The 24653-nt window shown below is 46.7% G+C and overlaps 2 protein-coding genes and 1 long non-coding RNA gene across 4 annotated transcripts in view; 2 read left to right on the forward strand and 1 right to left on the reverse strand.

The window, feature by feature from the left end:
• The window catches only part of Rnf43 (ring finger protein 43), a 61355-nt gene extending 54985 nt beyond the window's left edge, over positions 1-6370 (forward strand). The window contains exons 6-9 of the mRNA XM_027950305.2: positions 193-354; positions 858-960; positions 1617-2957; positions 4875-6370. Coding sequence (XP_027806106.2) covers positions 193-354; positions 858-960; positions 1617-2957; positions 4875-4918 — 1650 coding nt within the window. The 3' untranslated portion in view covers positions 4919-6370. The remainder of the gene's footprint in view (positions 1-192; positions 355-857; positions 961-1616; positions 2958-4874) is intronic.
• LOC114104214 (uncharacterized) lies at positions 6287-19333 on the reverse strand. Of its 2 annotated transcripts, XR_003584807.3 has the most exons (4): positions 19078-19333; positions 13431-13646; positions 9586-9791; positions 6287-7337 (listed from the first exon to the last, which is right to left on the reverse strand). It is a non-coding gene; the product is annotated as an uncharacterized lncRNA (long non-coding RNA). The 2 variants fall into 2 exon arrangements; XR_003584806.3 differs by lacking the exon at positions 6287-7337 and having other exon boundaries at positions 9260-9791.
• Supt4h1 (SPT4 homolog, DSIF elongation factor subunit) lies at positions 8097-14548 on the forward strand. Its single transcript, XM_027950254.3, has 5 exons — positions 8097-8261; positions 8771-8877; positions 12398-12453; positions 12722-12775; positions 13613-14548. The coding sequence occupies exons 1-5, from the start codon at positions 8193-8195 to the stop codon at positions 13678-13680; spliced, it is 354 nt and encodes a 117-aa protein (XP_027806055.1). The 5' UTR covers positions 8097-8192; the 3' UTR covers positions 13681-14548.
• Positions 19334-24653: the final 5320 nt, after the last annotated feature.

Raw genomic sequence — 24653 nt, forward strand, 5'->3', positions numbered from 1 at the left:
ATGGGTCATCAGAGGAAGAAAAATTTAATGAAAGGAGGTAGGCAGGAGCTCTGAAGGGATAAACTCCCAAGGGTGGCCAATTGACCATATAATCTAACTGGATGACTAGGAACTAAGTCCAAGCTAGTGCCCATGCAGTGGGTGAGGAAACAGAATACTTTGCCCCATTCTGAGTCCCACTACTCTTCCCAGGACCCCCTTCAGCAGCGAACAGCCTGGGCCATCAGCCAGTTGGCCACCAGAAGGTACCGGGCCAGCTGCAGGAGGGCGCGGGCTGAGCGGCCAGACTCAGGTAGCAGCTGTAGCTCAGCCCCTATGTGTGCCATCTGCCTGGAGGAGTTCTCTGAGGGCCAGGTAAGGCGGGCCTGTGGCTCACCTCCATGACCAGGTAGGGAGGCAGATTGAAGCTAGGGTGGGAGCGGACAGGCCTAGAACTGGCATCGGTGCTCTGGCTATGTCTGTGTCTTGTGTATCCTGCATGAGACAGAAGCAAGGGACTTCTCTGAGATTTGGTCACTTTCCTGGAGAAGAGCACCATTGTTTGTGGAAAGAGAACCATGCACCAGACCACAGTGGTACTTTAGATGGGTTATCTCATTTCAGCCTCATGACAGTGAAAATTAGGTAGATTTGTCTCTTATCCTCATTTTGTAGCAGAAAACTGTTAAGAGACTTGCCCAAAGTCATGCAGCTAAGTGGCAAAACCCAAATCCATATGAAACCAAAGACCACACCCTTTCATTCTCCTGTGAGGTCTTTTGTGATGAGGTGAATGCAGGAAAGAAAGGCCGATGGGAATCGATGGGATCTCCTGGTCCTGGCCCCGCCTATGGTTTGGACACTTTTGTTTTCTCCAGGAGCTTCGGGTCATTTCCTGCCTCCATGAGTTCCATCGCTCCTGTGTGGACCCCTGGCTACATCAGCATCGGACTTGTCCCCTCTGCATGTTCAACATCGTAGGTAGGAGCTGGGCCAAGGACTCACATGTGCAGGCAAACAGGTCTAGAACATGGCTTCACTCTGGGAAAGGGTTTCTGCCATGAAGCTGAAGAGGAAGAACTGTCATGGTAGTCATTTCAGTTGTTCACTGCTTAAGAGCACCTCATGGGCGGGGGGAGTACATTCAGATAGTAGACATCTTTATTATCTTAAAAATTGTTTGAAATTTATAATAACTTTTTTGATTCTAAATCTGGGTGATTTGCATATTTACTGTTCCAATTTTCTGTCAATAATGTACCCTATTCTAAAAAAAAAAAATCCAGTATATATGACAATATTCTAAAAGATGAAAGTGAAATAAATATCTTAAGGAAAGAGAACCTTTTGCTAATCCACCCAAAGGTACAATATGGGATATCAGTGGCCCTGGGGGAAAGAGTCCCAAATTACTAGTGGGAAGAGCAGGGATTGACTACATAGTAGGACTCCCAGGGCAATCTGCCTGACTGGAAGTAGCAAAGGAGCCAGGCAACGTAGGGACATCCTTGGTCCCTCAAATTCTGAGCTCACAGGCTATGCAAGCTCAAATAGATTTGCTACAGCCACATCTTTCTCATTTCAACCTTCATATGTTTATGGTATCAAACACCTGTGCTTTTGGTTCCTTTTTCCAGAGGGAGATTCATTTTCCCAGCCCCTTGGACCCTCTCGATCTTATCAGGAACCAGGCAGGAGACTCCACCTCATTCGCCAGCATCCTGGCCATGCCCACTATCACCTCCCTGCTGCCTACCTGTTGGGCCCTTCTAGGAATTCAGGCACTCGGCCCCCTCGACCTAGACCCTTTTTACCATCCCAGGAGCCTCGGCACCAACGCGTCCCCAGAGCTGCACATCTCCGGGCTGCAGGTGAACAACAGCGCCTGGCAGTGGCTCAGCACCCCTATGCTCAGGGATGGGGGCTGAGCCACCTCCGATGCACATCTCAGCACCCCACATCTTGCCCAGTGCCTCTGCGCCGGGCTAGGCCTCATGACAGCAGCGGGTCTGGAGAAAGCTACTGTACAGAACGCAGTGGCTACCTGGCAGATGGGCCAGCCAGTGATTCCAGTTCGGGGCCCTGTCATGGCTCTTCCAGTGACTCAGTGGTCAACTGTACAGACATCAGCCTGCAAGGTATCCATGGCAGCAGCTCTACCTTCCGCAGCTCCCTGAGCAGTGACTTTGACCCCTTGGTGTACTGTAGCCTTCAAGGGGACCTACAGGGGGAAGAGATGCAATCCAGTGTGACCTCTCGGCCCCGTTCCTTGGACTCAGTAGTGCCCACTGGGGAAACCCAGGTTTCTAGTCATGTCCATTATCACCGGCACCGACACCACCACTACAAAAAGCGGTTCCAGTGGCATGGCAGGAAGTCTGGCCCAGAAACTGGAGTCCCCCAGTCCAGGCCTGCTGTTTCTCGGACACAGCCTCAGCCAGAGCCACCTTTTCCTGATCAGCAAGTCACCAAATCCAACCCAGCAGCTCTTTCGGGGCAGCCCTCCAATCCACAACGGCCCAGGGTCCTCACAGAGCCAGCTGAGCCAGCTGGGGCTGCCAGTTCCAGCCCCAGTTCCCCTAGTCTTTTAAACTTGCAGAAATCCAGCCTCACTGTTCGACATCCACAGAGAAAACGGCGGGGTGGTCCCTCAGATCCTACTCCAGCCTCTCGGCCTCAGGATTTGACTGTGCACCCGGCTTGCCAGATGTTCCCTCATTACAGCCCCAGCCTGGCATACCTTTGGCCCCCAGAGGCCCACCCGTTGGTCTTTAGACCTCCAGGCCTGGATAGAAGATTGCTACCAGAAGTTCCAGGCCCCTGTTACTCAAGTTCACAGCCAGTGTGGTTGTGTTTGACTTCACGCCAGCCCTTGGGTCCTCACCCACCTGGGGAGGGGCCTTCTGAATGGAGTTCTGACACCCCAGAGGGCAGGCCATGCCCTCACCCACACTGCCAGGTGTCGCCAGCCCAGCCAGGTGAGTTTTCAGGGGAAGTAGATGTGGTGGGGAGAAGGGACTAAAGCTGGGATTCCAGGACAGGTGAAGTCAGTCAACAAGGGTTTATGGAAGCTGAGAAGTCTACAACAGAGGTGACATTCAAAATATGGAACAACTGGCATAGCATATGTTGTGGTTAGAGTACCCTGACTCTGCCAAGTGCTATCCCTTTAGTTGCCAGATCATAGGGAAGTCCCAGAGGAGGTACTACTGTGCTGAGACATGAGAAAGGCAGTTGGGATGGTTTAGGGCAGCAACTCAAACCTAGGTGTTTAATAATCTGATAATTGGTACAGCTCTACCAAAGCCACAGCTCAACATTAGCTCTACATATGAAGAAGGCCTTGGGGAGACCATGATCTTATAGAAAAAATACTTACAGATAACCATAACACTAGGCCATATAGCTACATGAATGATGGGGGAAAAAAAGGTAGAAATCATATAGGTGGTTCCCAGCCACCCTGGGAATCCTCAGGTTTTGGTAAAAGAATGTTACAGCTTCCCTATCAAGTACCTTTTAAATAAGACCAAACTCATTTTCTTGTGGAGTCAGTGAATCCCTATGTTATAACCAGTGGTGACAATGTAAATCCTCAGCTTTAAACTGTGGATATTTATTTGCCTGAATACTCCTCTTCCCCTTTCAGGCCCTCCACCTCCCATACTTCCCCACCTTCTCCCATTGTGTGTATGATATAGCTCTTTGTCTATAGTCATCTCTGGAATTCTTTCACCTCAAAAGAGGACCTAAATATCCTAAAATGTAAAGCCTCATAGTCTAGGAATCCTATAGGCAGAACCTGAGAGCTGCTGTCATTCATTCATTCACTTCCTCTCTCCTTTTTTCCTTCTGATTTCATGCTTACTATGTGCCAGCCCCTGAGGACATGGGACTTGCCAGCCAGGGAATCCAGGTCTGTGGGGAGACAGGCATACAAATAGTTATAGTGTATAGGATAAATCACTTCCATAGAGCCATGTGTGTGGTGATTCCATACTGATGGCCCCTGCCCATGTCTTAGGTCCAGCCTGAAGATCAATGCAGAAGCCCTCCCCAGGGTCACGAAGGCTGCAGCCGCATATCCAGTGTTGTGCAACACAGCTCCCCTGCTCCTCTGTTTTCTATACTGTTGCCAGGGTCATCTGCCTTACACAGAACTGTCTAGAAATCTTCAAATGTTCTGTCTACAGTAAGGAAAACTGCAACAACCTGGTTTGGCCTTCATGAATCCAACACCAATTAGCCCATCTTCCTTCCCAACCTAATTTTCCACTCTTTCCCTTCCCTTCTCTTGCCAACTATACTTTAGTCAAACTGGAAAATCACTTCTTACAGTTCTTGCACCCCAGAATATCCTGCTGCCTTTCCTTTTCCTATAAGTTTAATTCTCATCTATTCCTGTAAAACCAACTCATGTATCCTTATTTCCAGGAAGCCTTTCTGATTGCTGCACTTGGACATGGTCTCTCCCTTTTCTCAATGCATCTCTTATAACCCCAGTCCTGTCCTACTGGCATAATAGCCATTTGCATGCATGCCTTCTCTCCTGTAAGGGTGTCAGGTCCCTGCTTATTGTTTTGGGTCTTCTATTTGACAAATGGTAGCAGGCCAAATTCACAATGAATGCTTAATAAATATTTATTGGGTGAATGAATGAATAGTAAGTATTGGTAACACACTGGTTGCTGTATGTGTTTCTCTAGATTTGTTTTTTTCTCTCCTAGTTTCCCAACAGAGCCCTCTCAGCTTTCAGTCTAATCACCTTTCCAGAGCTATTCCCTGATCTTCCTTTTTGTGCAGTTCCTTCCCAGCCACACTTCTCTCCACAGGTGGGAGAAGCAGGATCCCATCCTAACCATAATGACCTCTTCCTCCCTTCTCTCCACATATAGGATCAGAGGAGGAGCTTGAGGAGCTGTGTGAACAGACTGTGTGAGATGGTCAGGCCAAGCTCCAACCAAGAGTATGCTTCAATCATTTAGACTCCTACCTGGCACGAAGTCCACTTCTGGGAGAAGAAAGGACCTCAGCAAACACCCCTCTTTTTGCCATACTTCCTGTAACCACTAGGAGAGGAATGGTGATTGGGGGGGGGGGGGGGGGCTACTGTTTCCAGATCCTGGCTCTAGGTGTTGTCTGCAGTGCAGAGAGCCTGTGTCCAGCCAGGCAGCCAGCTTTTACCGGTGTGCATTTGTGGGCTGGATCCAGTGCTGAGCTGTCGAGGGAAGGAAGCTGGGGTGGGTAGCTAGGTGTCACAAAGGTGCTGCTCCTTCCCCCAGCCCTGCTCATTCTCCCTCCCCAGGCCTCATGTTCATACCAGCCAATGCATTCAGCTGAATGCATGACCCTGCTCACCTCCTGCCTTGAGTGAGCTCTGCACATGAGCTTTGGCTCTTCTCTGGAAGGCCACAGCATCAGGGGCAACCCCAGTTTTCTTATTTTCCTTCTTTACAAAAGGACCAGGAGCATAGGTAAGCCCTAACCCCTAAAAAGGGAGGTCTCTGCAGCTTTTCCAGGCAGTGCATAAGGAAGAATATTTTCCCCTTCTTGTCCTTGAATTGTTCTTAAAATGGCAGATCCACAATATTAAGTCAGAGAGATGCTCTGGGAACCCAGGGCATAGAGTTCTATCCTGAGGTGGGAGCAGCTCCTTGAAGAATGTGGAATGAAGCTTTTGATCTTCCAACTCCCTCTATCAGCCCAGTTCCTCAGGGGATGGAGGAAAGGGAGAGGAATGACTCTTCCTTGAAGATCTTCTGTTTCAAAGACCCAAAACAGGCAAAAAGGAGAGAATTTCTGATTGACTTTGGGAAGGAGGAGGATGGAATGAAGGTGGAAAATACAAAATTACAGCTGAGAAAAGACAACCAAGAGTTCTTCTCTGAGAGAAGTTTTGTCTCAGAACAGGGATGGGGAACAGGGGAAAACAAAGGAAGAGCAAAGTATGACCCCTTAGGTTTGGAGGGCCCAGAGGCCCAGCTCCTCAGTATAAGCCATGTAGGCCAGGGACCAACCAGAAGGTGTGCACCCAAGTAGAGCTGGAGTAGAAAGTTGGCCTGGGCAGCTTGTACTGAATGAGCAAGGGCTGGGGGACCTCCTGAGGGTGACATTCACTTCAGGACATTCTGACCATTTCTAGTCCCTCAGGCTTTATCCTTGCCTGGAATGTGAATGTGGGGGCAAAATGGGCACGGGATTCTACTTGGTAATGTTCTTCCCTCAATGTCAGCGGGGAGACTAGCACCTAGGCACCCACATGGGTATTTATATCTGAACCAGACAGAAAGACGCTTGAATCAGGCACTATGTTGAGAAATGTATTTATTTGCTAATATATTTATCCATAAATGTGGTCTGGTCTTGGGTTTTATTTTGTCCTGACTCACTCAGAGTAACAATTTCATCTTTCTACATGGAGAGGAATAAATTATTTCTGATATCAGAGGCTAGTCTCTGATTTACAAAAGGCTAGTGTAGAGTGATAGGCTTGTCAATAACAGATTTTTTAAAATTATTTTTTAGTTGTAGTTGCACACAATACCTCTATTTATATGTGGTGCTGAGGATCGAATCCAGGGCCTCGAACATGCTATACGAGCGCTCTACCACTGAGCCACAACCCCAGCCCCAATAACAGATTTTTTAAGCCCCTTAAAAGCATGGCATCAGGGAAGAAGAGGGCATGCATGGATTCTCATTGTGATTCAGTCACTAGTTATCTATATTATGGTTCACTTCACACTTTAATTTAGGATGCTTCAATGACTTACTTTGTGACTTTAGGCAAATATTCAGAGCTTCATTTTTTTTTCATAAAATGGGCATACTTGGGCTGGGGTTGTGGCTCAGCGGTAGAGTGCTCGCCTTGCACGTGCAAGGCCCTGGGTTCAATCCTCAGCACCACATAAAAATAAATAAAAGTATTGTGTCCAGCTACAACTAAAAAAAAAAAAAATTAGAAAGAGCATACTTCATAGTCAATATAGGGTGTACACAAGACAGCAGAGTAAAAATGTGTTCAGGGAACATTCAGAAACAGAAAACAACCAGACCCCAGTCACAGATCCCATCTGGACACAGCATGGGACAGAAGCAGGCAACAAGAAGCAGGTCTGCCTTGAAGAAGCTGTTTCAATAAGGAGGCCAGCTGCAAGGATAGAACAGAAGGGCCTGAAACTATTTATATCCTGAAGCTCCAATTCAGATAAACACAAATGCCTGTGCTCTGCCTACACACCAGAGAGCTGGTGCTTTGTATGAAGAATTCCCCAGGGTCAGGAGGAGCTTTGGCTCTCTTCCTCACACTGCACAATTCTTTTGCTTCTCCCAGAAGATTTGGTAGAGGTGCTGGTTGCCTAGTTTAGAAAGAGAGAAAAAGACATTTAACTTCCTTTAGGGTTCGATGGGGAAAGAAAGACACCTAATCTATAGATGTTCCCAAGTAAAGAAATTGTCTAAATTTTACTAAGAGCTGTACAAAGTATAAATTATCAGCTGGGACGCGCTAACGTAGTCTTTAAGCATTTCCCGGCTTTCAGCTCACAGGCCAGCATTCCTGTGGACGGCAAATGGAAACCCTATAGTGCTCTCTCACAGTTAGGGAGGAGGGTGGGGCAGCCTGTGCATTTATTTTCGGTCTCTGCAGAGATATCCAGAGACATGGATTTTTCTTTATTTTTATTTTTTGTGATGCTGAGAATGAACCCAGGGCTTCCAGCATGCTAGGCAATCCTCTACCACTGAGCTACACCCTCTGTCCTGCTCCTTCGCTTTTAAAACCGGAAGACAAAAAAACAATCTGGGCTATCATCGGGGAGCCTTCTAAGGGAACCATGGCGGGGTTCCAGCGGCCTACATTAAATGGCCCGCGCTGCAGCTCTCACGCTCGGGCTCGGCCAGCTTCCGCGCAGGCGCCAACCCCGCCCCTCGGGGCCAGCCGACGGGCCCAACGGCCGCCTCCGAAGGCCCCCGCGCGGCCAGGTGGCGAGGCGCGCGCCGGCCCAGGTGGCTGCCGACCGCCCCACCTCCGATCCCCGGCGGGAGAAACCAACTCCTCAGGCGGGGGGGGGGAGGGGCGGGGCCGGCGCCCTCCTACACCGGAAGAGGAAGTCGGGCCCCAGAAGTGACGGGCATTCTGGGTAGTGAGCTGTTTACTTCCTGCGGTGTGGAGGCTGTGGCCGTGTACTCTGCTGTTCTTCGTATCCTAGAGGATGGCTTTGGAGACTGTGCCCAAGGACCTACGGCATCTGCGTGCTTGTCTGCTGTGTTCGCTGGTCAAGGTATCTGTCGGGGTCCTGGATGTAGGGGTGACGTGGGGGAAGAAGGGGAAAGTGGGATGAGACTGGTGACAGGGGAAAGAAATGTCCAGGACCCCGGGAGGTGGCCAGGGGAGTGGGAATTCGAAGGACGCCATTGTTTATGTCCTGAGAACGCGAGCAGGTCTTGCCCCTAAGGGTACGGGCGGTCTAAAATGCCTCAGGCGTGGCTCTACAAGCGTGCTGTGAATTTAGGTTGGATCCGAAAGACACTGGGAGTCAGAAGACTGGGGATCTGCAGCTGAGGGTGCCTGGCCCAGAGGAGACTAGAGAAAGGAAAGATCAGCCGGAATTGGGAACAAGAGAGGGAGGAGTGTGAGAGTGGAATTTAGAAATGGCGCCTTGGTTCCCTTGGGTGGGGAACCTGTTGAGACAACTTAGAGAGCCAAGAAGTTGAACCAGGTGGAAAGTATTGAGAAAACTACTTTTTCCTTTTTTGTCCTTTTTAAAAATTATTATTTTCCACTGTTTAGACAATAGACCAGTTTGAATATGACGGTTGTGATAATTGTGATGCATACCTACAAATGAAGGGTAATCGAGAGATGGTATATGACTGCACCAGCTCTTCCTTTGATGGGTAAGCTCCTTCAGATTCCTTAATTCACTTCTTTCTGTGTCATTTTGCCCCACCCCCACCGCATCCAGAGTTCATAGGGCAGGCTTTTAAGGTAATAATCCCTAGTTGGTTTCAACCGTTATTTTGAGGTATACTAGTCCCATATATCCACCAACTTCATGGGCCTGCTGGCATTTGAAATGTGGCTCATCCAAGTAAACATTTGATTTAAGTGTAAAATATACACCAGATTTCAAGAATTTAGCATAGAAGAAAGAATGTAAATAATCTTAATTTTAAAAATTAATTACAGTGCTTAAATGATAGCTCTAGATGTATTGGGGTTAAAGGAAATATTGAGATTTCATCTTTTAGTATTCACTCTTAAGATGTGACTACTGGAAAATATAGAATGATGTGTCTTTATTGTATTTCCATTGAACACTGCTTTACTAGATGGTCAGATCATTCATAGTGGGGACTGAATTTATCTTGTGCAATATTACATGGCACAAGGCCCAGAAGGTGGTAGATGTTTATTGTATGTTGAGTAATAGCTCAGAGGTAAAGTGCGTGCTTAGCATGCATGAGGCCCTGGGTTTAGTCACCAGCATCAACACCCCCCCCCCCAAAAAAAAAAATACCCCATTGAATACATAAAGATTCTTTTTGACAGTAAAACAAAAGGAAGGGAAAATAATGGTAGATTATTGCCCCAAAGCTGATTACCTTAAAGAAGTCCTAGAAGAAGAGTTTTCCTTTGGCAAAATTGTCCATTGGGGAGAAATGGAAGGGAGAGAAGCATAATGAGTGGCTAGATCTTCTTCCTCAAAATAATAGCCAGAAGATCATTTTCTCTGGGGGCTAAGGAGGTACTATTAAGTACTTGCTGAAGTTCTTTTAAGGTGGGCCAGCTCCATTTCTTCTTTGATTTCCTTTAGCGGAGAATAAGAATGGGTCAAAAAAAGATGTCAGCATAGAATCTTTACTTCTATGCATACATATGACACTCAAGATACTCTAGCATCCTTTTTTTTTTCTTTAAGCATGATATTGTTTTATTCTTGTTCCTTAAATAATTCTTAAAAACTTTGTTTACTCTGGCATCCTTACTCGTTTGTTAGCACTATACCATTCAGTGCTGACAAAGGGACTCACATCTTTGTGTAACGTGCCGTGTTAGCTGCTGTGAGAGATGTCACAAGTTACTAGTAAGAGAGACACAATGTGAAGTTTTACCAATTTAACCATTTTAAGTATACAACTCAGTGCCATTAGTGCGTTCACATTGTTGTATAACCATCGCTATTGTTCATCTCTAGGAGTTTTTTCATCTGTACCAATTAAACACTAACTTCCCATTCTCTGTCCCCAGAATGAATGGTCTCTAGACCATTCTTTCTGTCTATGAGTTTGACTACTTTAGGTATCTCATGTAACTTGAATTATATCATGTCTTTTGTGGCTGGTTTATTCAACATGTAGCATGTCTTCAGGGTTCATCCATGTCATAGCATGTGTCAAATTTTCCTTCCTTTTTAAAGCTGAATAATATTTCATTGCATGCGTATGCAAATTTGTTTATCCATGCATCTTTATGTGGTCTCTTGGGTTGCTTTTACATTTTGGCCTTTGTAAATAATACTTCTATAAGCATCAATGCACAAATACATGTTTAGGTCCCTGCTTTCAGTTCTTTGGGGGTTTATATCCAGAAATGGAATTGCTAGATTATATGATAATTCATTGTTTAATTTTTTTTAAGGAATCAAAAAACAGTGCCGAAGTGTTCCATATCCTTGCCAGTCCTTGTCATGTTTTTTTTGTTTGTTTGTTTTTATACTAGCCTTTCTGAGAGTTTTTTTTTTTTTTTTAATAATAGCTATCCTAGTGGATATGAATTGGTATCTGGTGGTTTTGATTTGCATTTCCTTAATGATTATTGTTGTGGAACCCCTTATATGCTTGTCTGTTTAGATCCTTTGCCTCTTTTTTAAACAATGGGGATTGAACCTAGGGACTCTTACATGATAGGCAATGGCTCTGTCACTGAGCTATACCCTCAGCTTGCTGTCCTTTTGGAATCTGGTTGATTTTTGTTTTTGTTGAGTTGTAGGAATTATATGTTCAAGAGCATATTGGTTTTTAAAAGAGTAGGCAAATCAAAGGCTAATAAAAATCAGAGGAAGTTTGGATGAGTAAAGGAAATAGCACTCTTTCCTTTTAAAGACAAGAAGCATAGGATTTTTGAGAAATTTGAAGTGGAGGGTTAGAAAGAACACTTCATATACAAGGAGTGACTGGAACAAAGGCATGAGGTAGGAAAAGTCAGGGATGTTTGGAAAAGTGAGAATTCTGTATAGGTAAAATTTGTTGGGTAATAGGATAAGGATAGATTTGTGAAAGACAAAGGAAAATATACTTGTGGGAGGATGGCCTTCATACATGCCCATCCCAGATCAGTCTGCAGAGCCAGTTAGCTGTTCTTCTGCTTGTCAACCCTGGAAGTGAGGTCAGTTCTACTCAAAGCACAGGTGAAAATGTAGGATTTGGATGGGAAGGGAGTCTCCCCTAAAGTAAAATCCAAGATTGTTACCAAGAGAACAGGAAATGCATATGGAGGAGGCAATCCACAAACATAAGCGCCTAGAACAGACCTCACATGATAGGCAGTCATTTGATTGAATGCATGGATAACCACAGTTACCTCAATAGCTTCTGGTAGCCGCTGATTCTGATCTTTCTTGCCCAAATAGTGGACTTCTAGCCCTTGAATAGTCTTTTTGTTAGCCATGCTCTGGAATTGGAGTTACCTGGGAAGGCCTTTTAGGATAATAAGAGCTAATGCTTATTTAGCACCTGTTCTGTGATAGTTTATGTAATATATGTTTTCCATGAAATTATCTCAATCTTTGAGTCTCATCTTACTGATGAGATTCTGTGAGAGGTCTTCATATGCACTCTAGCTGCTCAGCTCATTGGAGGAGGGGCTTGGCCAAGTATAGCTTATTTCTGGTAGGAGGATCCATTGTTTTGATTCATTCTCCCCTTTGTACTTGGCCTAGCCCCCTAGTGGTTGTGTTGGTTGTAATCTGTAATACTGGCCATCCACTGCTAAAACTGTCCCATCTCCTGGGAATTTGTAAGCTAAAGATTATTTTCCTTTTCTCTCTGGGTGCAGTATTGACTGGGATTGAACTCAGGGCCTTTTACATGCTGGGCAAGTGCCCTACCATTGAGCTGCATCCCCAGCCCCTAAGGATGTTTTTGAGCCTGGTGAAATTATCTTTTGGGAATAGTAACTGACTTCTTACTGGCAAGCCAGGGATATAAAAACAAAGAATCTCTGTTGATACTAGTTCTGTATCACCCCTTCCCAGCATTAGAATTCAGTTTCCCCTGCTTTCCAACAGAAACTCAACACCTGGCTTCTCCTAGTATTGCTTTTCCAGGACTATTTTGATGGCTGAGCAGCTCACTTGGTCTTCCTCCTCTCTAGCAAGGGAGGCTCAGAATGACACTGTTTCTTTTCTCTCCCTAGAATCATTGCAATGATGAGTCCAGAGGACAGCTGGGTCTCCAAGTGGCAGCGAGTCAGTAAGTGTCTCCCATTCTCCCTATCCTGGCTTATGTGGTATTGGTACTGTGCATCAGGGCCAGCAAGATACTTAAGTAGCAAGGTCTGCAGCCCCAAGGTGGGAAAGATAGTGTAGGAAAGACCAGGAAGCCATAATACAGGACATATACCTGTAGCCAAAAGAAGTGATGGCTCATCTCTTGAGTGGTAACACTTCTCTTGTGTTTGACTCAAGCCTTCATTTAGTCTTAACTCACTCCCACTGCAACTTCCTTTCTTCTCTTTCAGGTAACTTCAAGCCAGGTGTATATGCAGTGTCTGTCACTGGTCGTCTGCCCCAAGGTAATAACAATCATAATGATAGCTAGTGTTCATTTATTGTACCAACTGCTGCAGAAGTCAGTCTTTTTTTTTTTTTGAGTTGGGGTCTTGCTTTGTTGCCCTGGCTAATCTCATACTTGAGGGCTGAAGTGATCTTGAGTAACTGGCACTACAGGTGTGTAGTACCATACCCATCTGGGAAGTCAATCTTTTAGGTGAATTAACAACAATCTTCTTAACTCTTAAGGAGCTCTACATTTTACAGATGAATTGAAGCACAGAGAGATAAATAACTTGCCTAGTTTCACCCAAGAATTCTGGTTACAGGCATTTGTTTTTTGGGGTTTTTTTTTTTTTCCTTACTGAAACAAGGCCTCAAAAAATTAGTTTAAGACTCAGAGTTGTTGTTCTCCATGGAAATTTTTTCTTTTTAATATTTATTTTTTTAGTTTTATGTGGACACAATATCTTTAATTTATTTTTATGTGGTGCTGAGGATCAAATCCATGCCTCATGCATGCCAGGCAAGCGCACTACCACTTGAGCCACATCCCCAGCTCCCTCCATGGAAATCTTTAGTAATTGAAAGATTTATGCAATCTTAAGAGAAACCAGAGTATCAGGCATTTGTTTTTGATTGACTACATGAGTCCCTCTTTTTCTTCTAATTTCTTACCTGGTCAGTGTTTGCCAGGACTTGCCTGGATCTTCATTGGTAAGAATCCAACAAAGCAGGACTCATCGATGAGCAGTCTAGGAACTCCAGTTTGCTTATAGCTCCCCTCTCAGGTGTCAGATAAGGACCTTTCTTCGCCTACTGTATCTTCCCTCACAGAGCTGTTTCTTTTCTTGCCACAGGAATTGTGCGGGAGCTGAAAAGTCGAGGAGTGGCCTACAAATCCAGAGACACGGCTATAAAGACCTAGCAAGATTCAGGCTGCCAGCATCTTTTCTGTCCACCTCCTTCCTCTGCTTATTTTTTGGTGTGGAACTAAACAGGCAGAACTTCAAATACTACTTGCCCTCCAACTCTGAGAATGAACAGACAATTGAGAGAGTAGCACATCCTTGGGACTAGTGGTGGAGGTGGAGGGGTTGGGGCTGGAGGGTTCACAGAGACTGAATTGAGGCGAAAGGATGCTGGTATTCCTGCTCACGCCCTGGGCTGTGCTTTTGCCCATGGGCAGTACTTTGAGTTAAATTCCAATTAACATGAACCACTGGAAAATTCTTAAAACTATGACACATGGCTTGCCTCCCTCTCCCTTTCTTTCAGCTAGGCACAGTAAGGGCTCACTTGCCTGGTAAGCACCATCCAGCACAATAAAGGCTCTTCTGCTCTTGTCACTGTTTCTGGGCCTCCAGAAGTGCAGCCTTCCCAGCATACTTGCTTGAGTTTCATTGGAAGGTCTGCTGTTCTGTGGCACAATAACCCCTCAGTGTAGTCCCACTGTCTAGTGCTTATGTCTTGCCCTCTAGACCTGTCAAATCAGTCTCTTGAAATCTTGAGGCTTAATGTTCTTTGCTCCTTGACTTTGTTTAATACTGCTTCTTTTCCTTCTTTGTCTCTTTATATTTACTGATCTACCTATACCTTTGGCTAGTCTCATCATCATTTTACATTCCCCTCTCTGGAGACCTTCCAGCCTCAGGTGGCTGCTGGGTCTTGTCTGGGAGTTTGTGCCTCTGTGGGAAGTTGGCCTTTCCTTCTGTAACCTGGTAAGGGTGCTTTGGGTAACTACAAGGGCCAAGGTGAATTACCTGTTTTAAAATAAAAAAATTACCATAAACTCATTTATTTAAGTTTCCACAGAAATCCTATTAGTATCCCCATTTTGATTTAAGTTCATCCATAAAGTGACTTAAGTGATTATACTCTGTTTACTTCAAGATTCTTGTGATCAGAAATGAAGCGATGTGCTAGGCATGGTGGCGCATGTTATAATGAGGCAGGAGGATCACAGGTTCAAAGTCAGCCTCAGCAACTTAGGTTGTAAGCTACCTAGTGAGACCCTGTCTCAAAATGAAAAATAAAAGGCTAGGCATGTGGCCCAATGGTTAGGCACACTTCGGTTCAACCTCTGGAACCAAAAAAAAAAAGATGAAACAGTGTAAAAATTCTAGAATATAAATCTTACAAAAAGCAAAATTCCTGTGTTCTTTGCTTATTATTCTTTTTTTTTTTTTAGTGGATGCAATATGTGCACATAATCAAAATAGTTGTGGGCGGGGATGTATGAAGTGATGCCTAGAACCACAACTGCAGGGTGACCTCTGACTCACTAGCAGAGCTGCCTGCACTAGACTTTGTGTCCCTTAGCCACCTGGTGTTGCTAGTGAGTCAGTTTTGGGTTACCTATGACCCTGCCTGAAAAAGAAGAGAAATGCTGACTCTAGTGTCTGTCTTCCTCCACCCTATATTTGCCCCCTCTTAGGCTTGTGGGATGATGGCTGGGACTCATCAGGCCACTCATATCCACTCCCAGGTTCTCCTCAAACTGGAACCATTTCACTAGTGCCATCAAGTTCTGAGGGAATGGTCTATTAACCTCATTTTCCAAATTCGGCTCTATGGGTATATATTTCTCTCAGTTGGAGTTCAATCTGAAACGAGCTTTGGTCAGCAACCCTGCCAGGACACAGCTTACATGAAGTGTAAGCTTCCTGAAGTGAAGAAGTGGGATTTGGCAAGAGTGCCTAGGCTGTGCAGCCAACCCCCAAACTTTCACTGGCTTTCTCAAAAAGTCCCTTGGAAAGTCCCAGCTGCTGTCCTAGGTGTCTGACCCGGACGTGGCTGCTTAGTGAGAATGGAAACAGTTGTGGGGAGAGAAGGCAGGAGGAGCTGTGCACAAATAACCACACGTGGCTACCTCAGTCCCACACTGAACTGGGTGCTGCTAATCTTGCAGGAAGCGAAAGACAGGCACTAATGGTTGTGGGGGAAGGGGCTTGTTTCAGCTCTGCCTGGGAGTTGCTTCTGAATCACTTTCTTGCCTTCTCTGGTACTTGAATAGTGCAGATTAAGATGTAGGAGTCCCATCCTGTAGCGGGAGCCCAAAGAAACTAAGATGGACTTGGTTCCAGGCTCTCTCAGGGTGAGTGGTGCTGGTACTGCTGCCCTGAATTCCACAGCCATGAAGGCTCCATCCTGCCCATTGTGTCTGTTTTGGCTCCACTCCATAATCTGGGGTTCTGAGTCTGCCCAGGATATTAAGATGTCTTAGGCTCTTGCTTTTAGTACTTTGATCTCCTTCAGAAGGGCAAGACTCCTCAATTCAAGAGAGACAAATCATATCAGAGACTAGAAATAGTAGGCAGGTTACTTTCCCCTTGCCTGCCTATTCCTCATTTACCTACCAAGTGCTGTTCAGTTAGGGTCTCCTCAGAGAAGAATGGCAGTGCACTGGGGACTACAGCCACCAGCCCAAGGAGGAACTGATAGCTGATAGATCAAGGATCAGAACATTCTGGTCTTGGAAGAGAGGGGCTGATGAGAATCTAAGCTCAGGCTGGGCTCATCAGGTTTGGGGACTGAACCCTTGCACTTGGTGTGGCCTGTTTCTTCCAGCCTGTCCACAATCTGCTGCTTAATCTTCATGTCCCTTCCCTGATGTCTGATCTCTGCATTAAAAAAGAGGCAGATATGTAATGGTAAGAACAGACTAAAAATATGTTGTCCGGAAATCTGGTTCATGTTTAGTATCAGTAAAACCTTTTGTGTAAATAGCATTTTGCAGTTGACAAAGGGCTTTCACATTCTTTGTCTCATTTGATCCTCACAAAACCCCTGAAACAGTTAATAGCCTTATTTAGTGATGAGGAAACAAGTTCAGAGAGTTGATTGGCTTAGCCATGATTAACTAGTGGAGCGTTAGCTCAAGAAATAGAATGCCCACACCCAGCTGAGAGCTGCTGGTTCCCCATAATTATCCCCAAACACAACACTTTGCGAGTGTTTCACAGAACCAGTGTGAGGCATTAGTTTTCTGTTCAGTGAGGTTAAAACATTGTCCTTACACACTGAATCCCCACCAACCACCCTACTCTTAATACCTCTATTTCCCTTTCTATCCAAAGAAGGAGAGGCAGTGGGGGTAATGGCCCAGGGAGGAGATCCTTAGGAGTACTCAAGGGTCCAGCCCTTCATTTTCCTGGCTGCATCTTCTCCATTCCAACCTTATTGGACACTTGCTGACCTGTGCCCTACATTGCCCAACCTCTCTTCTGCATTTTCCTCCTCCCCACCTACCTCCATCTGCAGCCTGATAATGGCACCATCACACCCACTGGAACACAGACTTGTGTGATGAAAATGTGTATCCAGCTAAAGGCAGAGTCCTTGCTTTCTAACCCCACTACCTCCACCTGCCACTACCCCTGTGATTTTTTTTCTATTTTTTTAGTTGTAGTTGGACCCAATACCTTCATTTTTTTGTTTTTATGTTGTGCTGGGGATTGAACCTAGGGCCTCGTATGTCTAGATGAGTGCTCTATTGCTAAGCCATGACTCCAGCCCAACCCCTTCTCTAAACAAAATTTCTTCTCGACAAAATGCAGTTGACAGAGCTATAATGTAAGGTGGCAAGATAGTGGTTCCTGTGACAGGTGTGGATGGAAGAGGGCTGGCTATATTCTATCTTGATGTGGATGCTAATTGCATGGGTCAGTTCACTTTCTGAAAACTTGATGTTAAATACTTGTGATTCGTTCGCTTTTCTGTTTGTATGTTATACTTCAAATAAGGTTTGCTTATAGATGTAGTTGGTGGTCCCTGTCTTGGGGTCGCTGTAAGATTCAAATACTTAAAATTGCTTTCAAGTAAGCAATTTGAGAGCTATGAACTACTAAGTGTATGAAAGGGTAGTCACCTACCTCTGTATTGTAGGTAAACGTGGCTAGAATTTTATCCCTTTAGCATTGTTGGGCAACATTTGTTCCAATACATCTATCATACATAAATATTTGTTCAGGGACCAAAACTGCTTTTTGTTTTAATCTTTCTGTTCTCGTTTTTTTTTTTTTTTTGTAAGATTTTTTTTTTTTTTCATAGTGCTGGGGATTTAAGCTAGGGCTTCATGCATGCCAAGCAAGCACTCTACCATTGAGGTATATCCCCAGTCCAATTTAGGAAAAAAAATTATTTTTTAAATTTGGAATTGGGGATTGAATTCATGGCCTCATGCCTCATCCTTGGGTACCTTAGGTGAGTACTCTACCACTGAGTTATACCCCATATCTTTTATTTTAAGACAGGGTCTCACTAAATTGCTGAGGCTGGCTTCAAACTTGCCTTCCTCCTCCTGCCTCAGCCTGCTGAGATTACAGGCATGTGCCACCATGCCCGGCTCCATTTTTTTTTTTTTATTTTTTTAATGTATTGGCTACTTTGCTGTTTAAATACAGGATTCTGAATGTGGTTTAACCTACTTGATCCCAGAAATGATTACTTTTCTACCTCTTGGATTCATAACCTGTCTGCTCTAGCTTCTGTTTCTCCTGTGTTGCTGTCTCTATTCCAGTTTATTTGAGCCAGAGAATAGATATCCCTACTTGGGGCTATCTATGCTTTTGGCTGAGCCAGTAAATTTAGATTGAGGAAAGCATATGGCTGCCTGCCTGGGCCTTGGGGTAGTATACAGACCTTCACCTGTGGGAGGGCAAGATCCAAAGTGCTGAGACCGCAGGAAGTGAAGGCAGACCATAGAACATCAGGACTGGGGAGTCATGAATTGTCCAGCCCCACATTTTATGAGTGAGAGGACTGAGTCCCACACACAGTGTCAGACCAACCTTGAGAGGGATCACTGTCACTTTGTATGTCCTGCACTGCCTGGCTCAGTGCTTTTTGCCTAAAGAGACTGCATTTCTCTTGTGTGTGAAGAGTTCAGGAATTAGGAATTGAGTGCAGAGAAAACTGCCTTATGCTGCTGGCACCAAGATGCCAGATACTCTGAGAATTATGATGGACAACATCTCCCTTCTAGGTTTTGGCACTTACCCTTCTCAACATTTCCCTTCAGGGCAGAGGGCAGGCAATCTGGTGTGTGACGACTTAGAGCCTGAGGAGCTTTCCTTAGGGGTCCATCCCAAGGCAGAGAGACCTGGGCCTCTATGGGGGGGGGGGGGTTGGCAGACCCATTTAAGAGCACTACGTGCTGCTTCCTGCCTGAGCCTTTGTACTACTCGGGAGAGCTTGAGGGAAAGTAAGGAGCAGCTTAGGACACCAGAGTGGAGGACCCCAGCTTCCAAAAGCCATTCTTTTACCAGTTCTCCAAACCCAGCACCTGCCACCCTTCCAACTCCTCCCCCATCCCGGAAAATACCTGGAAGGAAGTGAGCCCTCTGGGGCCAGGAGCCGGAAGTGGGGGTTTAACTGTCACCTCTTCCCTTGGGGCTTGGGTAGCAGAAGACAGAGGGGGAAATGCAAATCCATACTTGGGAGGGAGAACTTCTTTGAGAGGAAGAGGGTAGCAGCCTTGCCCCCCTGGCATTCCTTCAGGGCCTGTGGTCCCAGCTGGGACTGGGGAGGCCTATAGAAGGGAGTGATCAAAAGCCCTGGAACAAGTTAGCAGCTGCCCCACCCTATGCAGGGAGAGGCAGCACTTTCTCTGAGCAGCTGAGTAGACTCACTTCCTCAGCCCTGCACCCTGCAGAAGCAGAGGAGATGGAGGGCAGGGCCTCAGGCAGAGAGGTGGGGCATGGTCTGGAGTCTTTCAGAGCCAGGCCTGGGAAGAGGAGGCAATGGAGGTAGACATGGCTCTGGGGAATGGGTTGCAGGGAGAGAAGGTATCTACTCTGTGTCTATAGCAGACAGGACTAAGCTTTGATTTGGAGGACCCCCTCCGGCCCCTTACCTCCTCCACTCTTAGAGCCAGAATTGAACCACGTGGTGTCTTGCAAAGGGATCTCTTACAGAATTGGAAGCAAGAATATGAAGGGGAAGCAGACCATGGGCTTGTATTTGTACAATACATGTATCAGTATGGCAATTTCCAGGTTTGGCCACCTCCATTATTGCATTTGATCCTCAGTGACATCCTGTGAGGCATTATTATTCCCCTTTCACAGATGAGAAGACTGAGTTTCCGTTAGATCATTTGCCTGAGGTGAGGTTGGGAGCCAGTCCCCGCCAGGCAGCACTGGTGTTTCAGCCCAGCCCTTTCCTCCTTGCATAGTACTGCTGTCCTTAAGGCTTCTCCTCAGTTCTGCCATGGCAGATGGGGATTGAGGTCCCATAACTAGAGCAAAGGTTTGGGGGTCCTTCTTTTCCTTTTGCCTCCTTGAGACCCAATCTATATGTGGGGATCCTGGGGGTGCAGGTCCACCGACCTCAGCACCAAGGTCTATTTTGGAGTGAGGGACTCAATGCCTCCCCCTTGAAGAGGGGCAGCAGTGTTGGGGAGAGTTCTGCCTGTCCCTCTCCTGCCCCCCTTAGGCCTCAGACTCTCCCCTCCCCTTCACTGAGCCACAGCTCCATGACGAAGCCACTGGCACCCCATTGGCCCGCCTAAGAGCATTTGCCCTTATTTGGCCAGGCCTGCTCTAGGCCTAAGCAGGGCCTCCACCCCCAGCCCAGCCCCCGCAGGCCTGTCTCTCTCACTTCATCTTTTTGAGGTTTGGCTTTGGGGCCCAGCGGGCGCCGCTTCAAACGCACTTTCTGGTTGAGTCACTTTTTAACGGCTCCAGTGCTGTGAACTGCTGCTGCTCCTGTTGCTGCTGCTACAGGGGGCCCCCCCAGCCTTGGTGGCCAACCTATCCTCCTCTGTGCTTAAGAGGTTGTAGAGGAAGGGGCTGGGGGACAACTGGACTTTGGAGAGATTCTGCAGACCACTTGGTTGCCCACTTAGACCTCTCTCCTGGGGGGTCCTTTCCCAGCTCCCTTCTCAGGTTGGGTTTGTGAGCAGAGACAGTTCTCTCAAAAGACCTGTTCTTTTTGGGGGCACTTTCCAATGTGCTCCCTTGGGAGAACAGAAACATGGGCTGCAGGCTATTGGCCCATTTTCAGGAAGGTGAAACAAGTTTGCTGAGCTTCTGGTTCCTCATTTCTGAATTGGGGATACTATCATTTACCTCAGCATGATGATCATATGAAATTCAGACTGAATGTGTTTAGGAGTCCCCTGCCTTTCCCCAGCTCTGCGTCTAGGGACATGAGCGTCCTGATCCAAGAGCTTCAGCATAGCTCAGTCTCTTCTTCCCACTTCTCCCCTTCTACTTTTCCAGATGTGCCTGGGATGCAAGGAATCCTGTAGGGGACAGTAGGTTGACAGGAAGGAATAGGTAACCCTTTGCCCCTTGTTTTCCACCAGATAAGGGGAGAATTCTAGAGTCCTTGCTAGCCAGCCTGCCTTGGCTGGTCTTCAGGAGGCCTGTAGCCCTTGAGGCAGCTGGGAATATCCATGGCTGCCCTATGAATAGGGTTTTAGAACACAGATGCTGCCACTTCTTCCTCTCCAAGGTCCCAGCTCTATTGTTCTTGACTCCTTTGCTTAATTCCCCGCACCCTGCCTTTGCAATTTTATAGATGAAGAGACAGGCTGCAGGAGGGAGTTGAGGGGCAGATTAAGGCCCAAAGTTATACTGTAAATAGCCACAAGCTAGGGACCAGGCCCCAAGTCTGTTGTCTTCCAATTTTGTCCTCTTAGTGGCCCTGATAATGAGGTAGGGAGTTGGGCTGATGAGACATCATAGTGGGTTTCAGGCAAGGAGAACCAATTCTCTCTCTTTTCTTTCTCGCTCTCTCACGCACACACACCAGTGTTTATTCAAAACAGTTAAAACTAGGGCAGATGCAGCTATGCAAGATAAGCTAGTCACCCCTGAAAAGAGGGAGCTTTCATTTCCCTGCTTGTGTCCCTAGGAGATCCCACAGAATACTTCTGGTTTTATGACCACGCCCATGGCAGTGGTCAGAGTGGCCTTCTTCCTCCCACTCACACCTCCCTTCCTACCCTGCCCCTTTGCCTTTTCTCAGATGCTGTGGAAAGAACCCTGAACTTGGTTCTAACTTGCTTTGTGACCTCAGGCTGCTTTCTGTCTCTCTCTGGGCTTGCAACATGGTTCCCTGACTCAGGGCCAGTTGCCTGAGTTTGCTACTTAAAAGTCTTGGATCTTATGATCTGAAGAGAACTGAGCCAGAACCTGGTCCCAGAGCAAAGTTGTTGCCTGGGGAGGGCTGCTGTGCACTGGAGCTGTCCCTTGTCAGATGAAATAGAGCAGGAGAGCATGAAGTTAACCCTAGAGGACCCCTGGGCAGAGTAGGCAGGGCCCGAGGGGAAACAGCTGCTCACTGCCCTTGCCTGGAGGCCTCTCAGCACTCTGGGTGTTCCCAAGGTTCTGAGATGAAACAGGGGATCTTCCTAAGTGCTGAGATGTCCTCTGCTAGGGACATGCCTTTCTTAGGTTCTTGAGGTACTTCCCTCTCATTTGATACCTGTTACCCTTTGGCTGCCCCTCCAGGGAGGTGGGGAAGGGTCCCAACATTTAGGACTTTTGACTGCAATTAGTTCCAGCTCCATTTTGCAATGCTGGCGGCTCAGTCTCCCTTCTTTGAAACCAGGCCTGCCTCCAACCTTAGCTGACTGAAGGGCGGGCCTCTCTGCTTCTTGACTTCCTGTTTGTGAGTGGTTAGGTCCTGTGGCTTCTCTCTTGTTGTCTCTTCACAAGTCAGGTTATCTGGGCTGCCATCTCCTGCCTGCTAAGTGAGGGCCCCAGGCCCATGCAGCTGGAGAGGAAGTCTTGGCTTTCTTCTTATTTCTCTTTCTGGGCCTGCTCTTATTATAGGATTATTCTTTAAAAAGACCATTTTTCTCCATGTTTCCTCTTTGCCCAGTCTCTGCTTGTAAACCCTCTTCCACCTATACTCAGTTCCTTTTCTGATGGGCCCCCTGTGACTCTGAGTTTGCCACTGCAATATTCAAACTGCCCAACTCCCTGGGCCGTGTGAACCCCTTGCTGGACTACTGTACTTGCTATAATGTAAAAAGTAGGTGTGTGTAATGTTCATATACGAATAAACAACCTGTGAAACTCCACATCATGTACAGCCACAAGAATGGATTCTAATTAGAATAAGTTATATTCCATGAGTATATGTCAAAATACACTCTACTGTCATATATAAAAGAATAAAATAAAATATTTTCAATAAAGAAGTAGGTGTGTGTAGAGGTATATATGTGTGTTCTACTTCACCACCTAAGATTCAAGCGTTCACTACATTTAGGAGCCAAGTGTCTCCATCAGACCCAATGCTCAATCCCTGCTCTGGGCACAAACTGTTCACACCAACACTCAAAACTCCCCTATGTGGTCTATCAAACTGGGAACACTTGATGACAGGTCCTGTGACTTTTTCTCCTCAGACTCAGCTTTACCTGCCATAGTCTCAGCTTGGCATACAAAGATGGTTGCCCCCAGAGTCAGTGTGGAGGGGATGGGAATGAAGGATTATGACCTCACAGCCCTTCAGGATCCCAAGATCATATCCCAGTGGCCTCATCCCTCTCAGCTGAGAAAGGGCTATTCCCCCAACCCAATTCCTCTAAGCAGGAATCTGATCCCTGGAATAAGAATGTTGGAATCAGAAAAAACCCTGGTGGACATTTTTATAACAGAATCCAAGGGAGCGGAAATTGCCCAGTAAATGTGTGGCCCAGCCCAGACCTACTGCCAAGGGGGTGGAGTTTGGAGTATCAACTTGAACTCTCCCCTCTACCAAGTCAGACATCAAGACCTCCTCTTTCAGCCACAGGCCACCATCAAGGGTTTAGTTTCTCTCATCCTATGTGACTCAGGCAACAGGTGTCTTTAGGGGGTGGGAAGGGGAGTTAGGCCTCTCCCACAGAGGACCTATCTTCTCAACCCACCCCAACTCTTTCCAGTCACCCTACAAAGCACTGGTCCCGGAGTCCCAAGAAAGGCTTCTTGTGTCTTTCTGGGAAGAGGCCAGTGTGTTCAGGAGTGTGCAGTTGGCCTCTCTCTAGGTGTGTCTGTAGGCCTGAGCTGGCCGTGTCGACAGGGTTTCTGTGGCTCTGGGCCTGCTGTGTCTCTGAAAAGAAGACTGAATCTTTGGGGCTTTTCAGGCAATGTGTTTGTGGGTGTGTGTGACCACACAGGCACCTGCTGGTCAGTCACACAGGCTACACATGTTGGGGCTGGGTTGGGTCAGCTGAGAGCAGAGCTTCCAGGCCAGTATCCTGGACCACTTCACACATTGTACACTCACTCTTCCAACACTTCTCAGTGTCTCTGTGTCCTTATCTCAGACTCTGCCCCTTCCCCTGTCCTTGATTTTGATTCTGGTCCTGTCCCATTTCTTCTGGTTTGAGGCCCAGCAGATCTAGCAGTCACTTCAGGATGGAGAAAACCAGGGTGCAGGAAGCCTGAGCCCCTCCTCAATTTCATCCTTCATCAGCCCCAACTCAGGATAGGAACCAGGGCAAACCCCAGCCTCTCCAGAAACCTCCTGACCCCAGAAGCTCTGTGGACAGAGAGGCTGGGCTCTGGCCTCTCCCCTTAAAACAAATACAAAATACCAAGGAAAAGTAGCTTCTTGTTACAAGGGAGCAGCCATCAGGGACACCCACACCCTGCTCAGGGCAGGGGAGGAGCTGGTTTGGATACTGTTAGAGTAATGAGTGTGTCCCTTGGAACACTGAGGGGGTCCAGCGCCCAGCTGGGCCCAGAAGACAGGCCCCCTGCCTCCCATTCTATATAGCTCCTTTTCCAAGACAGGATGCCTTTGAAGTTATGGCTATGGGGGTGCTTTAAGCAGGGATGGGAACAAGATGCTTCAGGAGGAGGGCTTGAAGAATTGAGGTCCAAGAACCCAGGTTGCTGCAGGACTTTGATATTCTTATCCTCTTATCGCCTGGGGCAGTCACTTCCCCTCCACCCA

The sequence above is a fragment of the Marmota flaviventris genome, chromosome 17, assembly GCF_047511675.1.
Source record: "Marmota flaviventris isolate mMarFla1 chromosome 17, mMarFla1.hap1, whole genome shotgun sequence".
NCBI classification, from domain to species: Eukaryota; Metazoa; Chordata; class Mammalia; order Rodentia; family Sciuridae; genus Marmota; species Marmota flaviventris.